The sequence below is a fragment of the Petaurus breviceps genome, unplaced genomic scaffold, assembly GCF_028583685.1.
Source record: "Petaurus breviceps papuanus isolate PSGF00001 unplaced genomic scaffold, PetGlider_PUasm1.0 81, whole genome shotgun sequence".
Lineage (NCBI taxonomy): Eukaryota > Metazoa > Chordata > Mammalia > Diprotodontia > Petauridae > Petaurus > Petaurus breviceps.
The window spans coordinates 8,109,472-8,132,739 of record NW_027186546.1 but is presented as its reverse complement, the minus strand read 5'-3'; the positions used below and the strand labels follow the sequence as shown (position 1 = coordinate 8,132,739).

Genomic DNA, 23,268 nt, shown 5'->3' with positions numbered 1-23,268 from the left:
GAAATATCACAACCTCCAAAGAATCTAAGTCGTGGGCGACTCTAAAGGCAATAGGGGGATGTATGGTAGTTTTAGCATATTTCCCATAATGTCCTGTGCATATAGAATAAGGACTATATGTTATCAGAAAAGGAGATGGGTCAGCCCTGTGGTGAGAGGGAAGAACAACGTGACTGACAACATTGGTGCCACACTGTTACTATCCTTCTGTATGTAAAAGGGTGTAGAGGCTGTATTCCATAACATGCTGAAAAAAATTTTGTTGGAGTGTCTGTTGGAGAATGTTGACAAACCTCAGATAAGATTGATCTGCCCTGATGGAAGGGAAAACATGTCAGATGAGATCCCAGATTCATTCAATATAGGCTAAATCTAATTCTTTCTGAACGGTTTAAAGCAGCTGAAAAGCTTACAGAAAATCAGGCCTCTCACCCATCACTTAGAAAACAAAAATTCCTGCTGGTCTTTCCTTGATTGTTTGCCCTTGTTTAGCTTTTAATGTTTGAAGTGACAGATTAATCATACTTCTCATTAATCATAGTTTTACATTTATTACGTTTTCTTTTCTTAAGTCCAGGGTGGGGAGAGGGGGGAGCCAATGAAGGTTCATTCTGGTCACTTTATAACTGTTAAATTATTTTTATGATGGTGGTTTTTCTGATTATGGAGCATTGAAATCACACTTTAAAATTGCAAAGTGCTTGTCACTAATTATATTAGTTATTTTTATGCATTAAATTGATTTGAAGTATTTTTACCGAGTCGTTGATGGACCACTTTTAGATAATTAAAATGATCATTTTGGTATAATGGTTGACTCCTCTGAAGTTGCATATCCTTTCAAGGGCTCGTAAAGGAGCAGATGTTGGAGGGTGAGGAATGAATAACAGATCTGTGAGTGGGGTATTTTTATTTAGGTGCGTGTTTGGAAATGATTCCAGGCTCTTTCAGAAAAGCTTCTGACGGTCATCAAGAACGATTTGTGATGATGGGATTTGGTGTTTGGGAATGGGTTTTCTTTTATATAAACATTCTGCTTTAGATAATCACTTCTATTATTGTCATCATTGCCATTATAATCATAACTAATATTTACTCTGTCAGTGCCAACAGCATAGTAGCCACATTAAACCAGGCACGGGAAAAAAAATTTCCAAGTAGCCTTATATACACATGTCAGATTTCTTTTTCGGGTAAGTGTGCATCAGAAGGATTTCTGAAGTCACTCAGTAGACCGACTTGCCTTCATGGTTCCTTGTCTTCCTTAGCTGTGAAGTACTTTGGAGTTAGAAGGCTCTGTATCTGCTGCTCTTGGAGGTCATGTCTCCGAGAACAAATGCTCCTAGTCTTTTTAAAAACTTCATTTTTCATTTTGAGCCAGGGTCTAATCAGAATGCCATACCTTGTTCCCAGTGGCTGATGTTGAGGACATACCCCTTCTTTTTGAACAGTTTTTCATTTGTTCTTGGTTTTTTTTTTTTTTCAAAGCCCTATGTGAGGAAAGAGAATTCTACATTTGAATAACATGGGAGCTTTCACATACATTTCCACCTGACCCCTCAGTCAATAAACACTTATTTTAAGCACCTGCTGTGTTTGAGGGAGGTGGCTTAGTGCATAGAGAGCTGGGCTTGGAGTTAGGAAGACCCGAGTTTAAATCTAACCTCAGACTCTTACTAGATATGTGACCTTGGGCAAGTCACTTAACCTCTATTTGCCTTAATCCACTGAAGAGGGAAAATGGCAAACCACTCCAATATTTTTGCCAAGAAAATCCCATGGACACTGTTTGTGTACTGTGATTCATGGGGTCATGAAGAGTCAGACACTACTGAATAACAGGGTTCCAGGCAATGTGCTGAGCACTGAGAATACAGAGAAAGGTAATAAAGTCAGCCGCTGTCTTCAGAGAGCTCACAGTCTAATACGGGAGACAACATGCAAATAACTATGCATAGGATAAATTGGAAATAATCAGTAGAGGGGAGGCACCAGAATTAAGAGAGATTGGAAAAAGCTTCCTGTAGAAGGTGGGATTTTTAGCTGGGATTTGAAAGAAGCTAGAAGAGAAAGATGAGGAGGGTGAGCATTCCATGTATGGTGGACAGCTGGTGGAAATGACCAGGATTGTGTGATGGAAGGGCAGTGAATCCAGTGGAACAAATGGAAGTCTTTCTTCAAGGAACAGCAAGAAAGCCAGTGGGTCACAGGTGTGTGTGTGTGTGTGTGTGTGTACATATACATGTATGTATACACATGCACATATATACATACATATTTTGACATCAGAAATAATTATTGCACTGGTAAGATAATTCAAGTTGGCAAGTTATGTAAGTCACAGACCACGGTGCTTTTGAGAACCCTCCACTTCCAGCTCCCTTTTATCTAATTCACTTTTCCTCCTTGGACTCTGGCTAGGTGACAGAGTAGATCAGAAGTGGCAGGGAGGGCAGGAGGGGGAAGGGAGAGAGAACTCAGCATTACAGAAGGCACAATTGTGCAGAGAATGAGGGATTTGATAGAATATATTCCCCTAAGCAGCAGCAAACTAAGAAAGTGGTATGGGGCTCTAATGAAGCCCAAGGAGGCTGAAGGACAAGGCACTTTGTGCAGGGTATAAGTGGGAGCCCAGTGCTGTTTTCCCCATACAACTATATATCTATATCTCTATCTATCTATCTATCAATATAGGATATACATATATACATACTCATATGCATACACACACATATAGACACACACACCAAATAGAGAGAAAGAGGGAGATACACATACAAATACTTATACATACCTATCTAGATGGATAGACATCCTGTAAAGTATCTCTCCATTTTACAGATGAAGAAAATAATGTTTGCATTTTTTAATAATGCTTGCATTTTTAAATAGTGCTTGCATTTTTTAAGGTCAGAGACTGAGTCTTCCTCTAACATACCTTTCATCTTCTGGCACTCAGAGATCTGGCTGCCTTTGTATGATACCTGGCTGTCATTTCTAGTACCACTTGCAGTACTTCTTTTCTCCCCACAACTCACGCCCTCTAATCCCTTGGTTCTTGAACCATGAACCACAATCAAATCCACTTTGTCTTTATTCCTTGATGGGGTGTGTCAGTGTAGTTTTCTACGATCCACTCACCCTCTCTGTGCAGACCTAATTGCCTCTTTCTAGTCCCCACTCCCATTTTTTATTGCCTCCCCAGTTAGAATATATGTTCTTTGTGGGTTTGGAACTGTTTTGCTTTTATTGTTATTTGTACCCTCAGCACTTGGCGTAGTGTTTGACAAATACTAGATGCTAAATAAATGCTTATTCATTCATTTATTTATTTTCCTTAGTACTCTCTGGAATTAAGGATTAGATTTTCTGGGTCCTAGAAGGAGATTTGGTTGGGCAAGGAGTTATTTTGCTAAAAATTGAGAACAGACACATTGACCTAATTGGCTCAACCTAGAGCATGTCAGAAAATATTGACCTCAAGTCAGTGAGAGAGACTTTACTAGACAAAACAAATGATGTTGGTGGGTAAGTTTTGTGATCAACTCATGCTAAATCCATAACTGCACTTCATCCCCTGTGGAAGGGGTATTCTTGCACATTAATGGTGTTCTCCTTGGCCTTATTGAGCAGTAAGGTTGGTTTGAATTGGAGGTTTCTTCCTCCAGAAGTAACAGTAAACACCAGTGAGAAGATAGGAAGAATGGGAATGTGTGTGAAGATGAAAATCATAATTACAATGAAAGGCATGAAGGTTGCAATTTTGTGTGAAATCTATGAAGGTGCAGAGGACATTTTATTGGTGTCCTGGGAAGTTCTTAAAGTATGAATTAAATGTATGGTTTCTTTTTCAAATTTGCTCCCAGTCTTAAGCCATAGATATATTGATATTTATATCATATTATAACATTGCCTAGCAAGTTCAGAAAAGCTTTTTGCAATTGAAAAATAAATTGGGTGCCCCAACCAATAAAATTTAAGGAAGGCATGCTCTTACAGAAGCTGTAAAGACCTGGGAGTAGGTATGTAGGGCATGAACCCATTTATCCATGCAGGAATGAAGTAGGATATTTTGTTAAACAAGTTGAAGATCATGCCAGTAACAATACTGTGCCCCCAAAGTAGAAGGTCAGTGATAGAATTCAGAGAAGTTACCAGTGACTGCAGCCATATCTGCAGGTGTTTTAGCAACAGACTGTTGCAGGATGTGCGACATTTCAGCATGTTCTGGTATCTGGAGGACCAAATGGTGACCTAGTAGTCTAACGGTAGTATCTGGGTGTTCTTTTGTGAGACTATGGTTATCTGTAAGCCAGGGAACTAACACACATTCTTCCTTGATGTAACAGCAGCCTCCGGTAAGTTTGGCAAGAGGCAGACTTTTCCAGCTCTGGAGAGCTCAAATCCACTGCATTGGTCCTGTTGGGTTTACATAAAGAAAACTTCAAAAATTATCAGGTATCAGCAGGTTTATAGATTTTGAGTCCTCAGGAGTATCCTTCTCTACTATGCAGGACAAAGCATTTTACCCTGCCATTTTGGGAGAGCAGGTCATCATAGAAGTAAGTTTAATTGTGTGTATAATTAATTATGTGCTTATGTGGGTTGGGAGGTGGAGCTGGGAGTGTCTATTGGGCATGATAGAGTTCCAGTTTTTTTGTTTGTTTGTTTGTTTTTATAACTTGAGTTGCTTGGTTGTCCCGAAATGGTCCAATGTCATTAGAGGCCAGGATTTTGTTTCACTCATTTTTAGACTCATGAGTAGAATAGGTACTGTTGGTACTGAGTCACTACAGCAATAGTTGGAAGTCTGTGTTTCTATAGTGAATAGCTTTGGTGGGAGCCAGGCTGAAGTCTTCCTTGAGTGAGGCATGAACATTGTTTGGGAGGTTGGAGTTAACTAAAAAGAGGGAACATTTTGTAGCATTACCATTTTAGGGAGAAAGACCATATTGATGTTCTACATAGATGTGGGCAAATGTTAGGAATCGCTCTATGCCACTTATATTTATAAGTGTTTGCTAGTCAGTCACTACAAACATCCGTGAACAATCAGGGTCTCAGTGACATCCTTTTTGAGTAGAAGAGGGAAGAGGAACTCTGCATGAATAAATGAAAATGTATATTCATGACTTCATGGGATAACAGATGTGAAATGCTTTGTTAACCAGAAGTGCTACATAATCATTGCCTGTTATTATTGATCTAAATTTCATAAAAAATGAACACTTCTAGCACTGATCTTATATGTATCTTATACCACGTGGTTATAGACACTTTGGATCATTCAGAGTTTGAGAGAATGAACAAAACGGATTGTAGAATTATGGCTCTTAGAGTTGGCAGAGACCTCAGTGGCCCTTGAGGCTAATTCCCTCATTTTGCAGATGAGGAAACAGAAGCCTGGCAGAGATTAAGTGATTTGCTTAAGGTCACATAGGTAGTAAATAGGCATCATAAGTGACCAAACCTGGATCATCCAACTTCAGTGCTACCGTTCTTGTACTTAGGAAATTAATTTTCTTAACCTAAATGTAGTATACATTTACAGCTATTTGTCTATAAAGTTTTATATCTATATAAATTTATATCTTCTTATTTCTATTGCATTTCATCTTGTAAACTTCATCTCAATGTTGAGATAATTTTGGATCCTGATTGTTGACTCTCCTAGCTTTGTGTCCTCTGATGATTTGACAAGAATATTTTCCATGTCTTTATAGAAATGATTGATAGAAGTATTCAAAAAAAGGGTTAAAGGAGAGTTCCCTTGGATGCTCCTTTAAGAGACTTTTTCCCAAGTTGACACTAGTCTATCAATAACTACTTGTGTTTGGCCATTGAAACCACTCTAAATTAACATTACTATGTTACCATCTTGTTCCTATTTTTCTATCTTTTCCACAAGGATAGCATGAGACACTTTGCCAAATGCTTCACTATGTTAAAAGTAAAGTAAGTGTAGTATTTCTCCGAGTTACTAGTGATAGTTATTCTCTTACAAAACTGAGTGAATTAGTTTAGTATTGTTGAGGAAATTATGTTGACTTGTAGTGATCACAGCTTTTCTTTGCTGTATGTTAACAAACCATCTCTATAATAATATATTCTAGAATTTTTCCAGGAAGCAAAGTTAAGCTCCTTGGTTTATTGTTTATAGACTTCATTTTCTCTTTTCTTCTGAAAATCAGCATAACATCTGCTTCTTTTTTCCTGTAACACTACCATTCTTATCTCTAATTTTTCAAAAATCATGTATATCAACTTAGCATTCACATCTTCCCATCTTTCAGTACCTGGGAATATAATTCATTTGGGCATTATAACTGGAAACCAGCTTAAATACTTTGGCCAAATAATGAGAAGACAGACTCATTGAAAAAGACCTTGATGTTGGGAAAGTTTGAAGATTTGGACAGATTTGGGGAAATAGATTGTGGAAGATAGAAGGATCTGGCGTGCTATGGTCCATGGGGTAACAGAGAGTCAGATGACTGAATGAATGAACAATAAAAACTAGAAATCATTGAGGGTACTTTAGGTTCACGATTCAGTGACAGCTTGGAAGGAAGTCTGTAGGGAAGAGCCTCAGGTATTTGACTCAGCTCTCCTCGACTCAGCTCTAAATCTATGATCTGATGCTATTTCATATATTTGTTAATGACCAACGGGTCTTTCCAATATGAAGGTGACATAAAACCCAATACTTATAGCTAATACATTGGATCACAGAGTTCAGATTCAGAAAGATCTGGATAAGCCATAATTCTCAGCTCTTTTTACTAAATGTCATACCCAAGGCAAGTCACATAACCATTTATGAGAAATTCAAAGAAGGTGCCAAAAGTCAATACAGTTTTTCCCTTCCCATGCTGTTATCATTAAAAGTAAATAAGGCTTCTGAGATAATAGAGTGGAAAGTACCTTAGATGATGAATAAGTGATGCAGTTTATATGTTTTTCTGAAGTTAATGAAGACAACACCGATTATTTTTCTTTTAGCAAGTTCTAAAATGGAGATGACTGTACTTGTACCACCTGCACAGCTAAGGGAAAGCACTTTCTAAACAATAGAGGCATCAGGATAAGGACTGGGCCTGTGATTTCTATGCTGTAGGGAATTCCTGATGGGGAAACTCCCTATTCAGAGTGGCATTTTCTCTACAATGTAGAGGCCCAGAGAGTTAGTTGCCTAGAACATGGAGAAATTGTGACTTGTCCAAGGTCACCTGGACTATATGTATCAATGGCAGACCTTGAACCCAGGCCTTCTTTACTTCACAGCCAACCCTCTATCCATTACCCCATATTGCGTCTTTCCAAGTCTCATTATTAACTTCTTTTTACAGTTGAATTGGTAATAAATGCTTTTAGGTACCTTTAACTTTATACATAAATAGAAAAAGCAAACTCTTCCTCAGACCTTAAAACACTAAAAAAAAATGACTAACTTTGATAATTATAGTATTATCATTCTTACCTTATTCTTCTGCTTTCTTCAGATTTGTAGACATACATAAAGGGAACCCTGGACCAAATGAGATAAAAGGCAGGATTTTGAAAGGCAGGTCAATGGGTAGTAAGAAAATTCCCTCAGGTGTACATTAACTTTAATTATAATCCTAGACTTCAACAAACTAATTTCATTTTTATTATGTTTTTATTTGTAGAAATAAAAGCATAAAATTGAAATACACATGTATTTTCTGAAGTATTCTTGCAGCAGTTCCCTTAGTTTGTAAGAAAAAACAGAAATGAAAGGAAAAACAAATAGTAACTCATGTTATCTAAATCATTAATGTTGCCAGGACATAAAAATGATTGAATCAGATTAGGCCCATTAAAAAGAAGGAAGACATACTTGCCAAGTGAATTTAAATTTACTGTATAACAAGAATAGGTTTTGTAAGAGTATAGAAAAAGGTTTTTTAGTTACTGTGCAGTTTTGACATTATTTGTGTTTATATTGAACTATCTGCTTTGCCTTTATGTTTTATGTCAGGAAATTCAAGCAGTCATTGAGTTTAGAGGTGCCATTAAGGAAATGGTGACCCACGGATACAGAATGTTTGGTTCATTTGAGCCATGTGATAGACTGGCATATAGTCCATAAAGGACATTGGTACATTTTAGCAGTAAGGTAATATTTTGCTGATCAGTACAACAAATTATACTTTACTTCTGAACCTCTAAAGGAAAAATTGATTCCATCAGAGCCTCTGGAGTTCTCTTCTGGCTTAAGCAGGACCTGAAGGTCCAATTTGGTACCAGCTGGCACCTGGTCAACCAAGTTAAGTCTTTCAGATCTTAAGATGGGACGATTAGATGTACTGCAGGGAGAGACAATAATTCTTGCAGAATCTGAGTAGCTCAATGCTGCCTTAGAATGGTTCCCATGCCTCTGAAGAACCCCTGAAATCGATTTGAACTAAGAATTGTTAGGATGAAGAGTGAGTGTCCAAGGCACTGTAATGTGAACTGGTCAGATATACTGTTACACTTGTCTTGATCTGAGTCTAACTAGCCTTATGGGGTTAGAGAAGTAAGATGTTGTTCACTCCCAGAGTTGGTTTAATGTCAAATTGTCAATTTTTAGCATATGTTAAGATACAGAAACTGAGTTTTTAGCAACAATTTTAAGGGAGTGAGCACATGTATAACTGCAAGGCAGAATTCATACATTGATGACATTCAGAGAATCCAGAATCTGTGCAGCCAAAAGTCAGTATTGTATCCTTCCTCCCTTATTTTTATCGCCATAAAAGTGAACTAATGTGTTTGGTGAATAGAGGGCACAGGATCTTGAAATGTGAGTAAGTCAGCCAGTTATGTCACATTTTCTAGAGGTACCGAAAACAAAAATGAAGATTTTTTTTTCTTTTAATAAACTAATAATGCAAGACATCACATGTCTGTTCAACCTGTTTGGACAGGCAACTAGTTGATGAAGTTAATGCATTCAGTATAACTAATTATATACCTTTGTATGATATGTATTATGCCCATTTTTATTAGTAGTAATTACCTTTCTCACTTCGCTCTTTTTTCACCCCTTTTAGATTCTGCCATCACCTCTGCTAAGAGGGTTAGTATGGTTGTTCCCTTTTTATCATTTCTCTACCTAAAGCATTTTCTTTTGGTGAAAGGTTCCTTTGATTCTCCTATATTTTTTCATCCTTTCTGTTGACTATAGATTCCAATATGTTTTATAGAGGAAAGCACGTTCTTTAGAACAAGAAACAACAAAATATATGCTTGTACTTATAACTCTTGAGGAGTGCTAGAGCAAGGCAAAAGGCCGAAATAATTCCATTTTTCGGTTCTTCAGAGGATCAAGCCAACTTTTCATTATTTTATTTTCTCATTCCTCTGCTTCTGCTTCTACTGAGTATATCCAAATTTGGAGCTCCCTTTAGTTTCCAAGAAAGTGAAGAATAAGGCTCAAAGCTGTCACTCAAATTAGCAGCTTTTATTCTTCCCAGATTAATGTTGAACTGAGTTACAAAAAGGAGAAGGTTGCAGAATAATTTAAAAAGCATTGAACCAAGGAATCAGGAACTCTAGCTTCTTGTCCCAATGCTATCACTAACTTGCTGGGAGATCAAGGGCAAGCCCTTTCACCTATCTGACCTTCTCTTCTCTCATCAATAAGTAGGAGGGGATTGGACTAGATGATATCAAAGGTCCCTTTCAGCTGTAAATTTCATGACACCAAATGGATGTAATAATCCTTGTCTGTTTTTCCCTTGAAGTTCCTTCTTAATCATCTCTGCTTCTCACATGTTTCTGCTCTCACTCTGGTGACTTTCTTGAATATTATAGTGTCATACACCCTCAGAAAACAGATTTCTGTCATTTGAACTGCCCCTCCGGGGAATATAGAACAGAGAAAAAGTATAAACTCTTCGAAGGCAGGGAGCCCTCTTTTATTTGTATCTTCGTATCCCCAATACCTAGCAAAGGGCCTGGCACATAATCGCGGCTTAACAGATGCCTGAATAGGATATAGAAGCTGTCTTTTTTTTTTTTTTTGCTCTAGTATGACTTGAATTACTTCTTGAATAGAACTAGACTCTGAATTCTATTCTCATCCTGAGCTGTCTGTGTGTCAGCAGTTGAATGATACCATGATGCAGTGATTGCAGTCGGAAGGGCAATTAGAGCTTTTTTGGAAGTTTAAAATATGAGCTGATCTGAGGACATTACTCCACCACCACCACCCCCCTTGTCGAAGAATAGAACTATTTTAAGGTCTAAAAATGTACCATGGCAGTTAGCAGGATTATTTATATAGCTCATGCATCAGAAAATATTCTTAGATCTTTTATTATTTTTATCCCATTAAGAGGGAAGTGTCCTACCACTTCAGGAAATGGTTTTCTTCACTTCCTGAAGGTAATTTGACCTTCATTAATCTGACCTTTAAATGAGCATTTACATATAAGAAATAGACCTTTTCCTCAATTATTATTTATTGAGTGACTCATGGTTATGTAGCTTAAAGGGCTTGTGTTTAGGGCTAAAGGAAGGTGGCCTTAACGTATATAAAATGATCATAATGAGAAAATTTTTAGTGTGAAGATTCAGTGTGACAGATAAATAGAGATAATAAAGCTCTAAATGGTTGATTCAGTGATAAGATTAGGAGAAAAATTAGAGTGTAGAGGAGGATGTAAGTATATTTTTGGTTGCCCAGAAAGGTTGCCTTTAATGTAAAATCCTTTGATCATAGTACATCTTACTTGTAGCAAAGTACAAATTTGGATGTATAGATCAATCCAATTCCCGAATCTCAGTGATTAATGAATACATTGAACAGTTGCAAAGCAAGCAGTGTTTATGTTATCTTTTCAAATTCCTTTAGCTGTGTCTTCCTGAGGATAATAAGACATACAGTTTCTGTAAGGGGAAAAGACATTGAAGAGTTTCCCTTATTGACCACCTTTGGGAATCTTTGAGATTTCCAGTGTACCTACCAAGAGTCACTTCTCCATTTGGATTTCATTAATTTAGAGCTGTTATTTGGGCAGTTGCTTCACTTGCAGACACTTTTTGATTCATTACTTGATACTGCTTTTTGCCAACTGAGTTAGATATTGGACTGGAACGATTTTTAATCAGTACCCTTTGTTGAAAAATATGCTCTAGAAAACGTGTTCTTTTGCTTAAACTTACACGCCCATCAAATTATGGCAGACTTGAGCAAAGAAAGTCAGGGTTGAATGATAATTATAATAATTTTGTGCCTTTGAGAACAAATTGGAAGTTCAAGGTAACTGATAATAATGGTAATGTATATATGTACATTTGAGGACCTGACTCATATTTCAGAGTGATTTTATCTATGTCAGTAGCTTTATTTAACTCTAGGTTAAGAGCACACACTGCTAAGTGATGTATTTAAAGCCTTTCACAATCTGTCTCGAGCCTATATTTCCAGACTGATTATACATTACTCCCCCTCATGTACTCTGCACTCCAGCTTCACTGGCATACTTGATGTTCCACACATGCTTTACCCATCTCTTACCTTTGTACTTTCTAATAGGTCCTAAGCCCCCTCCCCACACATGGAATTCTTTTTTTCCTTACCTCTGTTTATGGGAACCCCTGGCTCCCTGAGTGGATCAGGGCTAGTGCTACCTCCTTCAAGAGGAGGAGGTGGTTTTACTCCTTTCCTCCCATCTCCAATCACCATGATTTTATTTTGCCTAAGTCCTATACATGTCTATGAAAATGTTCTAGATGCCCCTCTTCCTACAGAGCAAAGTTAGTTCTTGTGTGCTTAATAAATGCTTGTTAATTGATTGATGTATTCAATTCTTAAACCATCCATTTTGTAATGCATCAAAGGTAGGAAACACGTGGATGGAAACCTCCCTATAAATATTTGAGAATAAGAATAGCACTTCTTTAAATAGATTGTCAAGTTATTAATATTATGTTAGAGCGTTTCCTTCATATAGTTACCTGGTTTGGGGGAGGGGCTATCATTTAATTCATGATATAGTAGAGTCAGTATAATCGTAAGCATGTTGTAATGGATTTTAACTATATCATTTTCATTTCATTGGAGAAACTGAAACACAAAATGATTAAGTGGTTTGCGTTAGTGACTCAATTGCCTAAGCTATTTATAGAATTCTTATCTTCAGATTTGTGGTCTAAGAATAGCTGGGATTGCCTCCAACTGTTCTGTACAGGCATGATGATTATTGATTCATGAAAAAAAATCTACTAAATACTCAACTTTGTTTTACTAGTAATCTGCTTGGAATAGATTTCCCCTTAATTACTGAACTTTCCCAACTGTTAACCCTCATTTCATAACTAAGCAAAATTCCCATTGTGAAACAGGATGATGTCGTTAAGAATACTGCAAGAAGTCATTGCTATACAAATCTACTTTTGTAGATCAGTGAAACTGCAGATCACAAATCAAGAATTTATTAAGTGACTTCTGTCAGTGTGATAAGTTAGCAATTCCCTTGAGAAATTGTCTTTTCTGTATTAGGATGGCTTTATTAATTTTTATTATTTAATTTCAACTTTAAATCTTAACATTCTTGGTTGGAATAGAAAAGAATAATAGTAGATAGTCACCTGGGTATAATAATAAAATTTCCCACTTTGTTGCCACTCTATACACATACCTGCAGCTTTTATTGGAGGACCTCAGGGAGAGAAATGAATAGGTTTGAGTCAGATTTGTCAGGATTTTTTAATTACAGTGTCTTTCCTAGATTAACTGGGAAAGAGTACTGAGCGTCTGGAATTATGTCCTTTGTTTGCATTGAAGAGACAAGGAGATCTAATTCTTTTTTTCTTTTCCTCTTTTTGGCCACACCATTAAACCCCACTAATCTCATTTTTTAATTAAGGTAAATAGTTTTCAGTTAGGTTCCAGGAGTGAGTTATGGAGTTCATATGATATGTTGTTGGTTGGTCATTTCTCTGAGTATTGTTTTAAAATACCTAAACCAACTACTTTACCTTACATGCCTCTCATGTGCATTTTTGCAGCAAGGTTCCTACAGAGCAGAATCTGAAACTGAGAGTTTCTTTATATAGATAATTCTGTTAAATAGATGTCATAGGGGCACCAGATCGTTAGAGGAAAGACTTTAGCCTGGAGAAGAGAAGATTTCGGGGTGCAGAGGGGAGAGGGATGTGTACACAATACTTGTCTTTTAGTTATTTGAAGGACTGAATAAGGATCACAGGAAAAAGAAATAGTAGCAATTGGTGGAAATTAAAGAAGGCATTATTCCTTGACATGAGGAAACAGCTTCTGAACAATTAAAAAGTGGATTGGACTACAATGGAAGGTGATGAATTCGCCATCACTGGAAGTCTTCAGATAGTGATTAGTTGATGATTTATTTGGGATGTTTTAATCCTGATCAGTTAGACTCTAACCCATAATCCTGTGATGTCTGATAGCCCTTCTAACTCGGAGGTCCTGCTGTTCAGTGATATTTCCCATGGCATATTTTGCCAATATAAAAATGAAAGGATGCTACAACTATGCCACAAATAACAAATGAAATAGCAGCTGTGACTATATAAACTGAGATTGAAAGTTGTTAAATGATCTTATTGATTTTCCATAGGATTTCCCAAAAGGAAAAAGAGGAAGAGATTATGGCCTCATAATTTCTTCGCCTACCCCATTAGAATGATGACATTATTCAATATAGATAAATGCCAGAAATTTTTTTAAAATATGAGGCTCCATTTAAAGAAGTATCCATGCAGCATGCCAAGCAAGTAAATTATTTCCCATGGCTTTGTCTAGAAGAAATTCAGAGCACCTGGTTATCAGGACAACTATATTACAATTGAACTCTCTGTGTATCATACATGGTAAGATTTTCATGTCGGTGTTTCTAAGATAGATGAATGGTGAACTTGATCAGTGGAATCATTCCCAATGAAAATAGAAATTATCTGCCAAATTAAACCCAGTAACTATTTTTTGACACTGTGAAGGATTTGTATTGCCTGGTCCTTTGAGGAGCCCCATTCTTTAGATACTGTTATTTTTCACAACTTCATTTCTCTTGCCGGTGAGGAGTGTTTAGATTTGTGTAATTAATAACACTGCCTCTTTCCACTGCAGGCTTGCAGTCTCCTGTTCCAGAGTACATTGTTGATGTAGAGTCTATGGACATCTTCCCAGTTGGCTGGTGTGAAGCAAATGCTTATCCCTTAACTCCACCACATAAAGCAGTTTGTAAGTACAGTCAGTATGCCTGGTTACATGATGCAAGCTTATCCCAATTTTGAACTAATTATCATACCGTGAATTACCATCATTTGATTTCCTAGAGAGCTGAAGAACTCCCATTTTTTCATTCATCCCTATAACATCAATTAGTAATTATTGGCCATTTCACAGGTTGGAAATGGGGGGGGGGGGAGAGAGAATAAACATTCATTAGCAACTACTATGTTCCAGGCATTGTGCTAAATGCTTTTATAAATATTAAAAAACTACATAGACACCAGATGTCTTCACTCCATATTTATTGTCCCTACATAGTTTCTCTGTCCAGTTTGGTTCTAAGTGAAATCTATGCCATTCATATTTTTTACATTATTGCTGTTGGGAAGGGGGGATAATTTTTCTCACAAGGTTTTCTCTAAAAGATTCATAATTGGTTCCAATGATTTACTGACTTACTGCAAACAATTGGTTAATCAAAATGCTTAACGCTGAATCATCAGTAGGATTTGCCATTCTTGGTCATGGTGAGGCTGGTTTCAACATATTCAGCTGTGTCAAAATTAAGACAATTAAATCTTGGTTTTTGGCCTGTGTGTTCCACAAGAGCACATACATCACAGAGTATCATGTTTAATTTCTTAAGGTAACGAATGCTACAAGAAATCTTAAAGAGACTTACTGCAAAACTGAAATACTTGAAAGCTATTATTTTCATCACTTCTCAGGTGCTTGATTTTAGCTAAGGATTTAGGCTGAGCTGGCATGTTAGAATTGCCTAAAAAAAAAAAAAATAATAGAGACTTTTTGTCATTCCCAGTATGCTTTCCTTGCCTTTCAGAGGTCATAGAATTATATCATTCAAGCATGGAAGGAGACCTTGGAGATGTAGTTCAACTTCCTCCCTTGACTCGGTGAAGAAATGGTGGTCCAGAGAGGTTGAATAGCTTGCTGAAATTACACAGCTAGTAAATGACAGTCAGACCTAGAAATCAGGTCTCCTCTGATGCCTCCTTCAATAGTCTTTCTTTTCTGCTATGTACCTTCATAGTCTATACAAGTTATTCAGGAACTTCCTAAAAAATAGAAGAAGAGTTCAACATTTGGCCATTTCAGAAGTGCAGAGAGGCATCTGGCTATTGCAGTGGCTGGAGCAGTAGGCCTGGAGTTCAAATCCAGCTTCAGACAAATCTTAGCTGAGTGAAGTCACAACCTCGATGTCCCTCAGTTTCCTCAATTATAAAATGAGCATAATAATAGCACTTCTTTCCTAGGACTGCTGTGAGAATCAAATGAGACCGTATTTGTGAGCATTTAACACAAGAACCTGGTATAGTTGTCATTCAGTCGTTTCAGTCCCGTCTGACTCTCTGTGACCCCATTTGAGGTTTTCTTGGCAAAGATTCTGGAGTGATTTGCCATTTCCTTCTCCAGCTTTTTTTTATAGATGAGGAACTGAGGCAGCCAGGATTAAGTGACTTGCCCAGGGTCACACAGCTAATAAGTGTCTGAGGTTAGATTTGAACTCAGGAAGATGAGACCTGGCTCTCTATCTACTGTGCCACATAGCTGCTTATAGTATATAATAGGTATATAGTAGACACTTAATAATTTTAATAACATTTATTATATAGTAGATATATAGTAGGTACTTAATAAAGTTTGTATCCTTTTCCCTCCCTTCCTTCTCCACAGGCACAGTAGCAGTTTGTATAGGCAGCAAAGATGGTTTTCATTTATTTACTGCATTTCCTATATTTTCAAATATTTTCAGTGTGCACAAGTGTCTGCCACATGCACATTCACTTTAAAAGTCTTCCATGAGCAAAAATATCATTGCATTACAGATATAATATGTATACAAGGAACATGCATGCAGTCTTGCTGTAAAGTGACCCAAGTATTATTGTCACCATCATCAATGTGTGTGGGTGTGTGTGTGTGTGCATTTCCTTTTTCCCTTGTAGTGACCTTCTAATTACCAAGTGGAAGTCTGGCAGTGAGAGAGAGTTTGGGAATAGTAGATATGAAGAGTAGTCAACATTAGGAAAGGGCAATAGGGAAGAAACTGTATTTAGACCATTAGCTCACATATTATGCTAAGCTCCAAAGGCACATCTGACCAGGTTATAAACATTATATTATAAACATATTAAAGAAACATGGAAAAATTATCTCATTAGATCTATGGATGGGATAAAAGTTCATGACTAGAAAAGAAATAAAAAAGACATTGCTCCAGAGGTCCAGGTTCCGAATTTACTGCATTGGCTCTCCTTATCTAAGGTCCTCCCTTCAGCCTTTTTCTAGCCACACATGAATCCTAGGTCCAATTTTACTCCCTCTATTACTACTACTAGGTGGTCGCATTTATATAGCACTTTAAGGTTTGCAAAGTGCTTTACATATATAATTTAGTCCTCATGACAACCCAGTGAGATAAATGCTGTTACTCCCATTTTACAGAGGAAAAACTAAGGCTGAGAAAGATAAAGTGAAATGACTTGCCCAGAATCACACAGCTAGTAATTGTCTGAGATGGGATTTGAACTCAGATCTTTCCTGAGTCCAAGTTTAGTGTTATTATCTACTATACCATTTGGCTTCCTCAAATACTACTAACTAGTTTTTATAACCTTAACAAAATTACTTGCCTACTCTGTGATGAAAACTAAGAAGCAGTGATAGTGCCTGGAATCAGCTCACTTCCTAATGCAGGTGACAGGATTGCTTCGCTAGGTGAATGGACATCTCAGGTGGTCTTTAGGGCACAGTTATAAGCCGGAGAGAAATGTCAGATGGTGGCCAGTACTTCTTTTTCTGTATCGGAAGTTCAGAATATGTCACCTATACATTGTTATCAAAACCTTCCCTCCTGTTGCTACACTCAGAGACTGAATGCTGTGTCCTTTTCTTAAGAGTTGGCTTCTTGTCTCCAAGTGTGCCATAATTCCTCTGTCTTTCCCAGGGGCTATTCTTAGGTATGTAACCATGTCACTGAAAGTCATGGAGGGATCTTCGTTCTTAGAGGTCCTTACACATAGACATAGGCTCAATTCAGTGGACGTTTGTGAACTGTCTTACTGTGTATACTAGGCATCTAAAGAAAGTTCTACTGTCCTTGACTCACTGAGATTTAAGTAAGGTATCCTTTCATGGGGGTAAAACAACTATGATATAAGGGGAAATGTAGTTCCTGAAAATGAGATGTCTGGTCAAGGGGCTTGAGGAATTTAATTGCAGAGAAGATCCTTCTTCCTTGAGAATGTGGCAGCTGAGTTAGGTCTTGAAAGAATGTAGGAATTTCACTGGCCAGGGATCAGTGTTAGAAGATGGTATGTGCGGGTGGAGGTGGGGGAGGCAAATGGGAAACTGTATGGCTTTGGAGATAACAGGAATGAGAATAAGGGCTACAAGAGGGTAGGTCTATGTAGCTGCAATGTAGAGTATGGAAAGGGAACCAGTGTGAGCTCGGGCATGGTGCCTGAATATGGAGGCACTTGTGCAATGAGATAAGGGATTGATACTTTGGGGAAGCATGGGGGTGGTTAGAGGTGTGCTGGGATCGCATTGGTGCAAGAGGAAGATTATGTGAGCCACAGTGTAAAAAGAAGAAAGCTGGCTGCAGAAGGTCCGTTAGTACTGCGGGCGAGAGATAATGAGGGCTTGGAACAGAGCGATTGCAGTGAATGGCACAGGAGCAGTTAAGCGTGGAGACTAAAGAAGTGTGGAGTAGGAAGTGGCTTTTGAATTTCCTCCCATTCCCATCTGAGGACCCCCCCCCCCCACTCCCTTGCAGCCCCACCGCTTTGCTGGGGTTTGAAGATGAGAAGAATCAGTTCATCCCCAACAGCTGGTGTTTTTGCCTACTGATGGAGATTTCTCACGTCAGTTCTGAAGCTTTGCTTTCATAGACAATCTCAGATTTCACCAGTACCAGCTCTGTCACTGACTTGATCCACAGTTTAATTTCTCACTAAATGTGGTGTGTTTAGCTGATTCTCCTCTGTGAGAGTAAAAGACAAAGGTCGAGGCTGTATAAATGAAAGGTGAATGTGATAGTATTCCCACTTCATGATAACCTTCTGTGTCTAGTGTTGCATTCCCTGATATTACTATCAGGCATCGATTGTTCTAAGTTATTCCAGGTCACTCACTGAATCTAGAGTTTCACAAAATTTAAGTTAATTTTTGATAATGGACACTGAACACTAAGTATCAAAATGAATGAAGTTTTATTGATTGTCTGAATTATCTCCAGATCCTGCCTTGTTACTACTAATTTCATTTCTTACAAATAAATTGACATTTAGGATAATAAGATCATAAGATCACAGATACAGATCTGGAAGGGACCTCAGAAGTTATCTAGGCCAACACTCATTTTAATGCTGAAGAAACTGAGGGCTAGATTCCTTAGTGGTAAGTATCAGAGGCAGAATTTGAATCCAGGCCTTTTAATTCCAGAACCAGTCCTCTTTCACTTGAATGATATTGTCTCTCACAATATAGTATACTGGATAGAAAGCTGGCATTCTAGAGATAGGAAGCTAGCTTCCAGCCTCCAACACATATAAATCACTTAACCTCTCTAAAAGTAGAGAGTTTCCAGTTGCAAAGAAGGTGTATGGCCATATTGAGAGGGGGAGGTGATACACCAAGAACTCCCTATATCGCTGACATCTAAAGTCCAGACCGCAAAAAAAGCTTATAATTAATCATCTAAAGTGTATTACACTTTTCTCCAATTTTCACAGCTTTTGATGTGTTGGAATTAGTTGCTGCTTATTTAGGGGGAGATGTAGTTAGTTTATGCCAAAATTAATAGGTGTCAGGAAGTGATGGTCTAATTTTATTAAGGTGAAGAATAGACAGTAATAAATCTAAATGAAATGGGTTGTTTGCAGGAAAATATCCTCAAATGAGAGAAAAATCCGTCCATTTATGTTAATATTTGACAGCCAGATTTACAGTGCATCAGCCAGTCCCTTTGAAAGAGTAAAATATATTTTAGTTAAAAATCACACTTAATTGAGATTATAGTATTGTAGCAATAGTATTCAAACTTTACTGTTCTTATAGTGGAAAAAAACTCATGCTGGGTAATCATGCTTGCAACAGTGTGTTTCTCTATGGTACGATATCTGAGTTTTTCCACTGCCTTTTCTTAAAAGAACATTTAAAATATAGCACGCCATGCAGTGATAACATTAAATGTATTCTGTCCTATATAGAACATGTTTCTGATGGGTTAATAACTTATTTTATATGAGAAAAAATTAATATATGATTGCAGTCATTTCTCTTGAAAATGCTACCTTAAGGGCATTATATTTTTATAATAGACACTTTCTTATGATACAGTTGCCCAAATGTCAGAATAACGGGAGTTCTGTTTTTTTTCTTTTTCCTTGCTTTCTAGTACAAAAGAAGAGAAAGATTGCGGTCGTGCAACCAGAAAAACAGTAAGTTTCCCCCTAAACCACACTATTGATATTTCTTCCTATGAGGGATGGTGTAAGGTGAGGCGAACTGAGGTCCATAGAGAAGTAGTAAAATAACCGGTCTGGGACTAGAACTTTTCCTTCATTCATTCAGTATTCAGTACTGTTAATTGACCTGCTAGTGAAAGCCATTCTGCTAGGCTCTTCAGGATAGAGAATATTTTAAATAAAAAACCAGGCCCTGTGCATGTGGAATGAAGGATCCCAGAGTTGTTAGGGACCTCATTGGATACCTTCTGAATCCCACCTTTGAGCCTCCCAGTTCTTATCACATTGAATAGTCTAGCCATGCTGCACTCCTCTCGTGTATGTGTGAAGTAGATTTTCTTTTGGACCCAAGTGTTAAGATTTCCATTTTACCCCATTACATTTTGTCTTGTTCACCTGCTGTGATCTTTTGTGGATCCTAACTCCGTTAGCCGTGTGTTAGCTAGCCTTCCTAGCTTTGTGGTATCTCTAATTCTGATAAACATGCTGTCAGTTGAGCCCCAGAATTGAACAAGAAGAGTAGACTGCATTGCTTTGGGGAAACCGTAGACTTCTTTTATTGATCCTACCCCAGGCTTCCCACAAAGGCAGAGGACCATATTTGAAATACCAGCCTTTTACCAGTGTTGCTCTGTGGCAGCAGCACATGAAATCCTCCTGCCTTAGAAGAACTAAGAATGAGGGTCACAAGGTAGTAAGAGGCCTGTGATACATATACACAGGCTGCCTGCACCCAATGTGGAGCCAGCAAGGAACTCTGAAGAGGTGTGTGTTAGGAAAGGAGATGAGCTGGTCTTGTGGCAAGACCACAGGATGGCAGGTGGACAGTCACAGTGCTCCATGGGTGTCTGAGATAGCATGAGCAATTGAGGAAGGCCCTTAGCCTTTGGGTGGACCCTCTGTGAAGTTTTGGGAGGAAATGGACAAATTTGACAGTATGCAGGGGCTCACATTCAAATTATGGGAAAAAGTACATGCTTCTAGGAGGGTACAGATGCCTAGAAGGATAACCAGGTGGTATAGTACAGGAAGACCTGAGTTCAAATCCAGCCTCAGACATTTAATAGTGTATGACCCTGGTCAAGTCACTTAACTTCTGTCTGCCTGAGTTTCCTGAAACATCTGCAAACTAGGGGTGATAATAGCACTTACCCCTTAGGGTTGTTGTGAAGATTAAATGAGATCTTTAATGATGGCCCATAATAAGTGCTATTTACATGGTAGATATTATTATTTAAATTGCAGCAATAAAACAGATGACAAATCTGAAGAGTCATTAGGCTTACAGTGGCAGGTCAGATGTCAGTAACCTGTAGTCTGGAGGATGTAACAGCATGACAGATAGGGAGAGCTGTTGGATCTCAGGGATTAATGGCAGAATCGATGGTAAGGCTCGTTCATTCAGTTCATCATTTTGGGGTTTAAAGCCCTTTTTATAGGAGAGACTTGTGGTTGAGAACCAGCCTCAGAACCAAGAAGATGAGGAAGTCAAATCTTGCCAGTTTATGGCTGTATGACCCTGAGCCAGTCCTCTAAACTCTCCATGCCCTAGATAATTCTATAAAACTGTAAATTGTAGAGAAGAGGACAGCCTTCAGTGGTAGAAGGAATTCTCTCACCTGGGAGTTCTTCCATATGTCAGTGAAATCACGAATTCAATTCCTATCCCTATGTCTTAATTAGACTTATGAAACTCTAGGCAGATACATTTTCTTAAAAAAAAAAAAAGACCTTGTTAGATTATCCTTCTTCCCTGTTCAAGATGCTGTAATTCTATTTTTAGCCATGGTCCAGAAATCCAAATCCACCATTTTTTCATAATGTCTTTGCCAACAGTGACTGGAGGGGGACCCGATCCTTGTTCCTAAGGTCTTTGGTTTCTTGCCTAAGGCTTTATAATCTTTAGAATTTTCCTAGGGTCTGGCATTATCATGAATCATTCCGAGTGGGTTGTTGTCAGTAAGTTTGATGATGCTTCGAATGTTCCTGGTCCCTTCCTGAATCCATGCCCTGAGAAGATAGTGGAGCTCCTTCCCTTTGCAGCAGTTCAGCAGAGTTCTCTCCATGCATAACCCTTCTCTTCTTCTTCTGACCTTTACTGCATGATGTGGACTTGGACATCTTCCATGTCATCACTCTTTGGAAGAAAAGCAGCCAGATTCCCCTTAGAATATCTAGCTCCCTGCCCTTTCAGAGAAAACTCCTGTCTTATTTAGCTCCAGATACTTGGTGTTCTTCTCCCTTCTCTTTCTCCCTCTTACCTCCTGAAAGAGTTCAGAATCTCATTTTGCCTTTTGAGTTTTGTTTTTTTTCTGTTTCCAGACTTGAAGCTCCTTTTCATCCTCCCTTATAGGATCACTTCATTCTCTCTGATAACCTGCAGCATAAAGGAGCATCCCTTAAGCCTTTTTCAATTTCCATTATAGAAGAGAGACAGGCCTTCAATAGCTAATAGTTACTTGACCATGACAGAAAGACCAACATCTATCTCACAGTCTCAGTGTCAATACGGTATCATCCTTGCTTTTTGTACCTCCTATAATCGAACTTCTCTGTCTTTTCTTTGTTTTGTTCAGAAAGCTTACAGTCTGCTAACTTTTAAAGTAGGCCCCCAGAGCAAGGCTGAATGACTGGTGGAGCCCCCAAACTATATTTTTTACTTGCTAAATGACTCTCTGAATACTGAATAAATAATACTGGATATTTTTTTTTTAATAATATAATTTCAAGGACTGTGATTTCTGAGCTCCACACTCCCAGTCCCTAGCATGATGCCTTCCACGGAGTAGTTGTTGAACACCTGTTGAGTTGAATTTCTTAAAATAGACAGTTGAAAGCAAGCCCTGCCGTGTTCCTCTTATAATTTAAGGTTTTCTTTTCCTAGAACTCAATTAAGGGATATGAAATTAAGGGAATATCATGTGTGTATAATAATATAGGTGCAGAGAGAGGTACAAAGTTTAGGTAAGACATGGCTCCTGTCCTCATGGGTCTTACAGTTCAACAGAGGCCTATGAGATGCAGCTGTGGCACAAAGTAATATGTAATAAATGCATTAGAGATCTGGAACAAAGCATTTTATGAGATCTGAGGGGGAAAAGGTCAAAACAATGGAAACAAGATGCTTTCCATTATGGGCTTATTGAAAGAGGCCATAAGTACATTTATTCACTTACCAGGTCACGTTTCAAATCAGGCTTCAAAGTTTCTTTTCCTCTCTTTGTTTCATTTATTTTTCCAAGTAAAATGTCATGTATTTTTAAAACAGTTTGGTGCTACATAGCAGTTCTGAAAGAAAAAACATAGTAGAGATGATTTGTAACAATTGGTTCAAATAGAGTAAATTTGGCCTCTGGTGTCAGAATTCTTTTTATTTATGGGGCGGCATGCCAAGCAGTATAACATGGAAGGCACAGGACTGGCCTCTGAGTGGAGAGGATCTGGTTTCAAGGATTGCCTCTGAAACATTCTAGCCGTGTGACGTTGGGCAGGAGATGGTTCCTCCTAGAGCCCTGGGCAACTCTAAGGCTATAAGTTCCAGGTGCACTG

General features: G+C 38.1%; 1 protein-coding gene across 4 annotated transcripts in view; it reads left to right on the top strand.

Annotated features, from left to right (window-relative positions):
* LOC138176135 (scm-like with four MBT domains protein 2) overlaps positions 1–23,268 on the top strand; it is a 311,257-nt gene that overhangs the window by 228,176 nt on the left and 59,813 nt on the right. For all 4 annotated transcript variants that reach the window (XM_069106903.1, XM_069106904.1, XM_069106905.1 and 1 more), the window contains 2 exons: positions 14,123–14,236; positions 19,650–19,692. In XM_069106903.1, the coding sequence (XP_068963004.1) occupies positions 14,123–14,236; positions 19,650–19,692 (157 nt within the window). The remainder of the gene's footprint in view (positions 1–14,122; positions 14,237–19,649; positions 19,693–23,268) is intronic.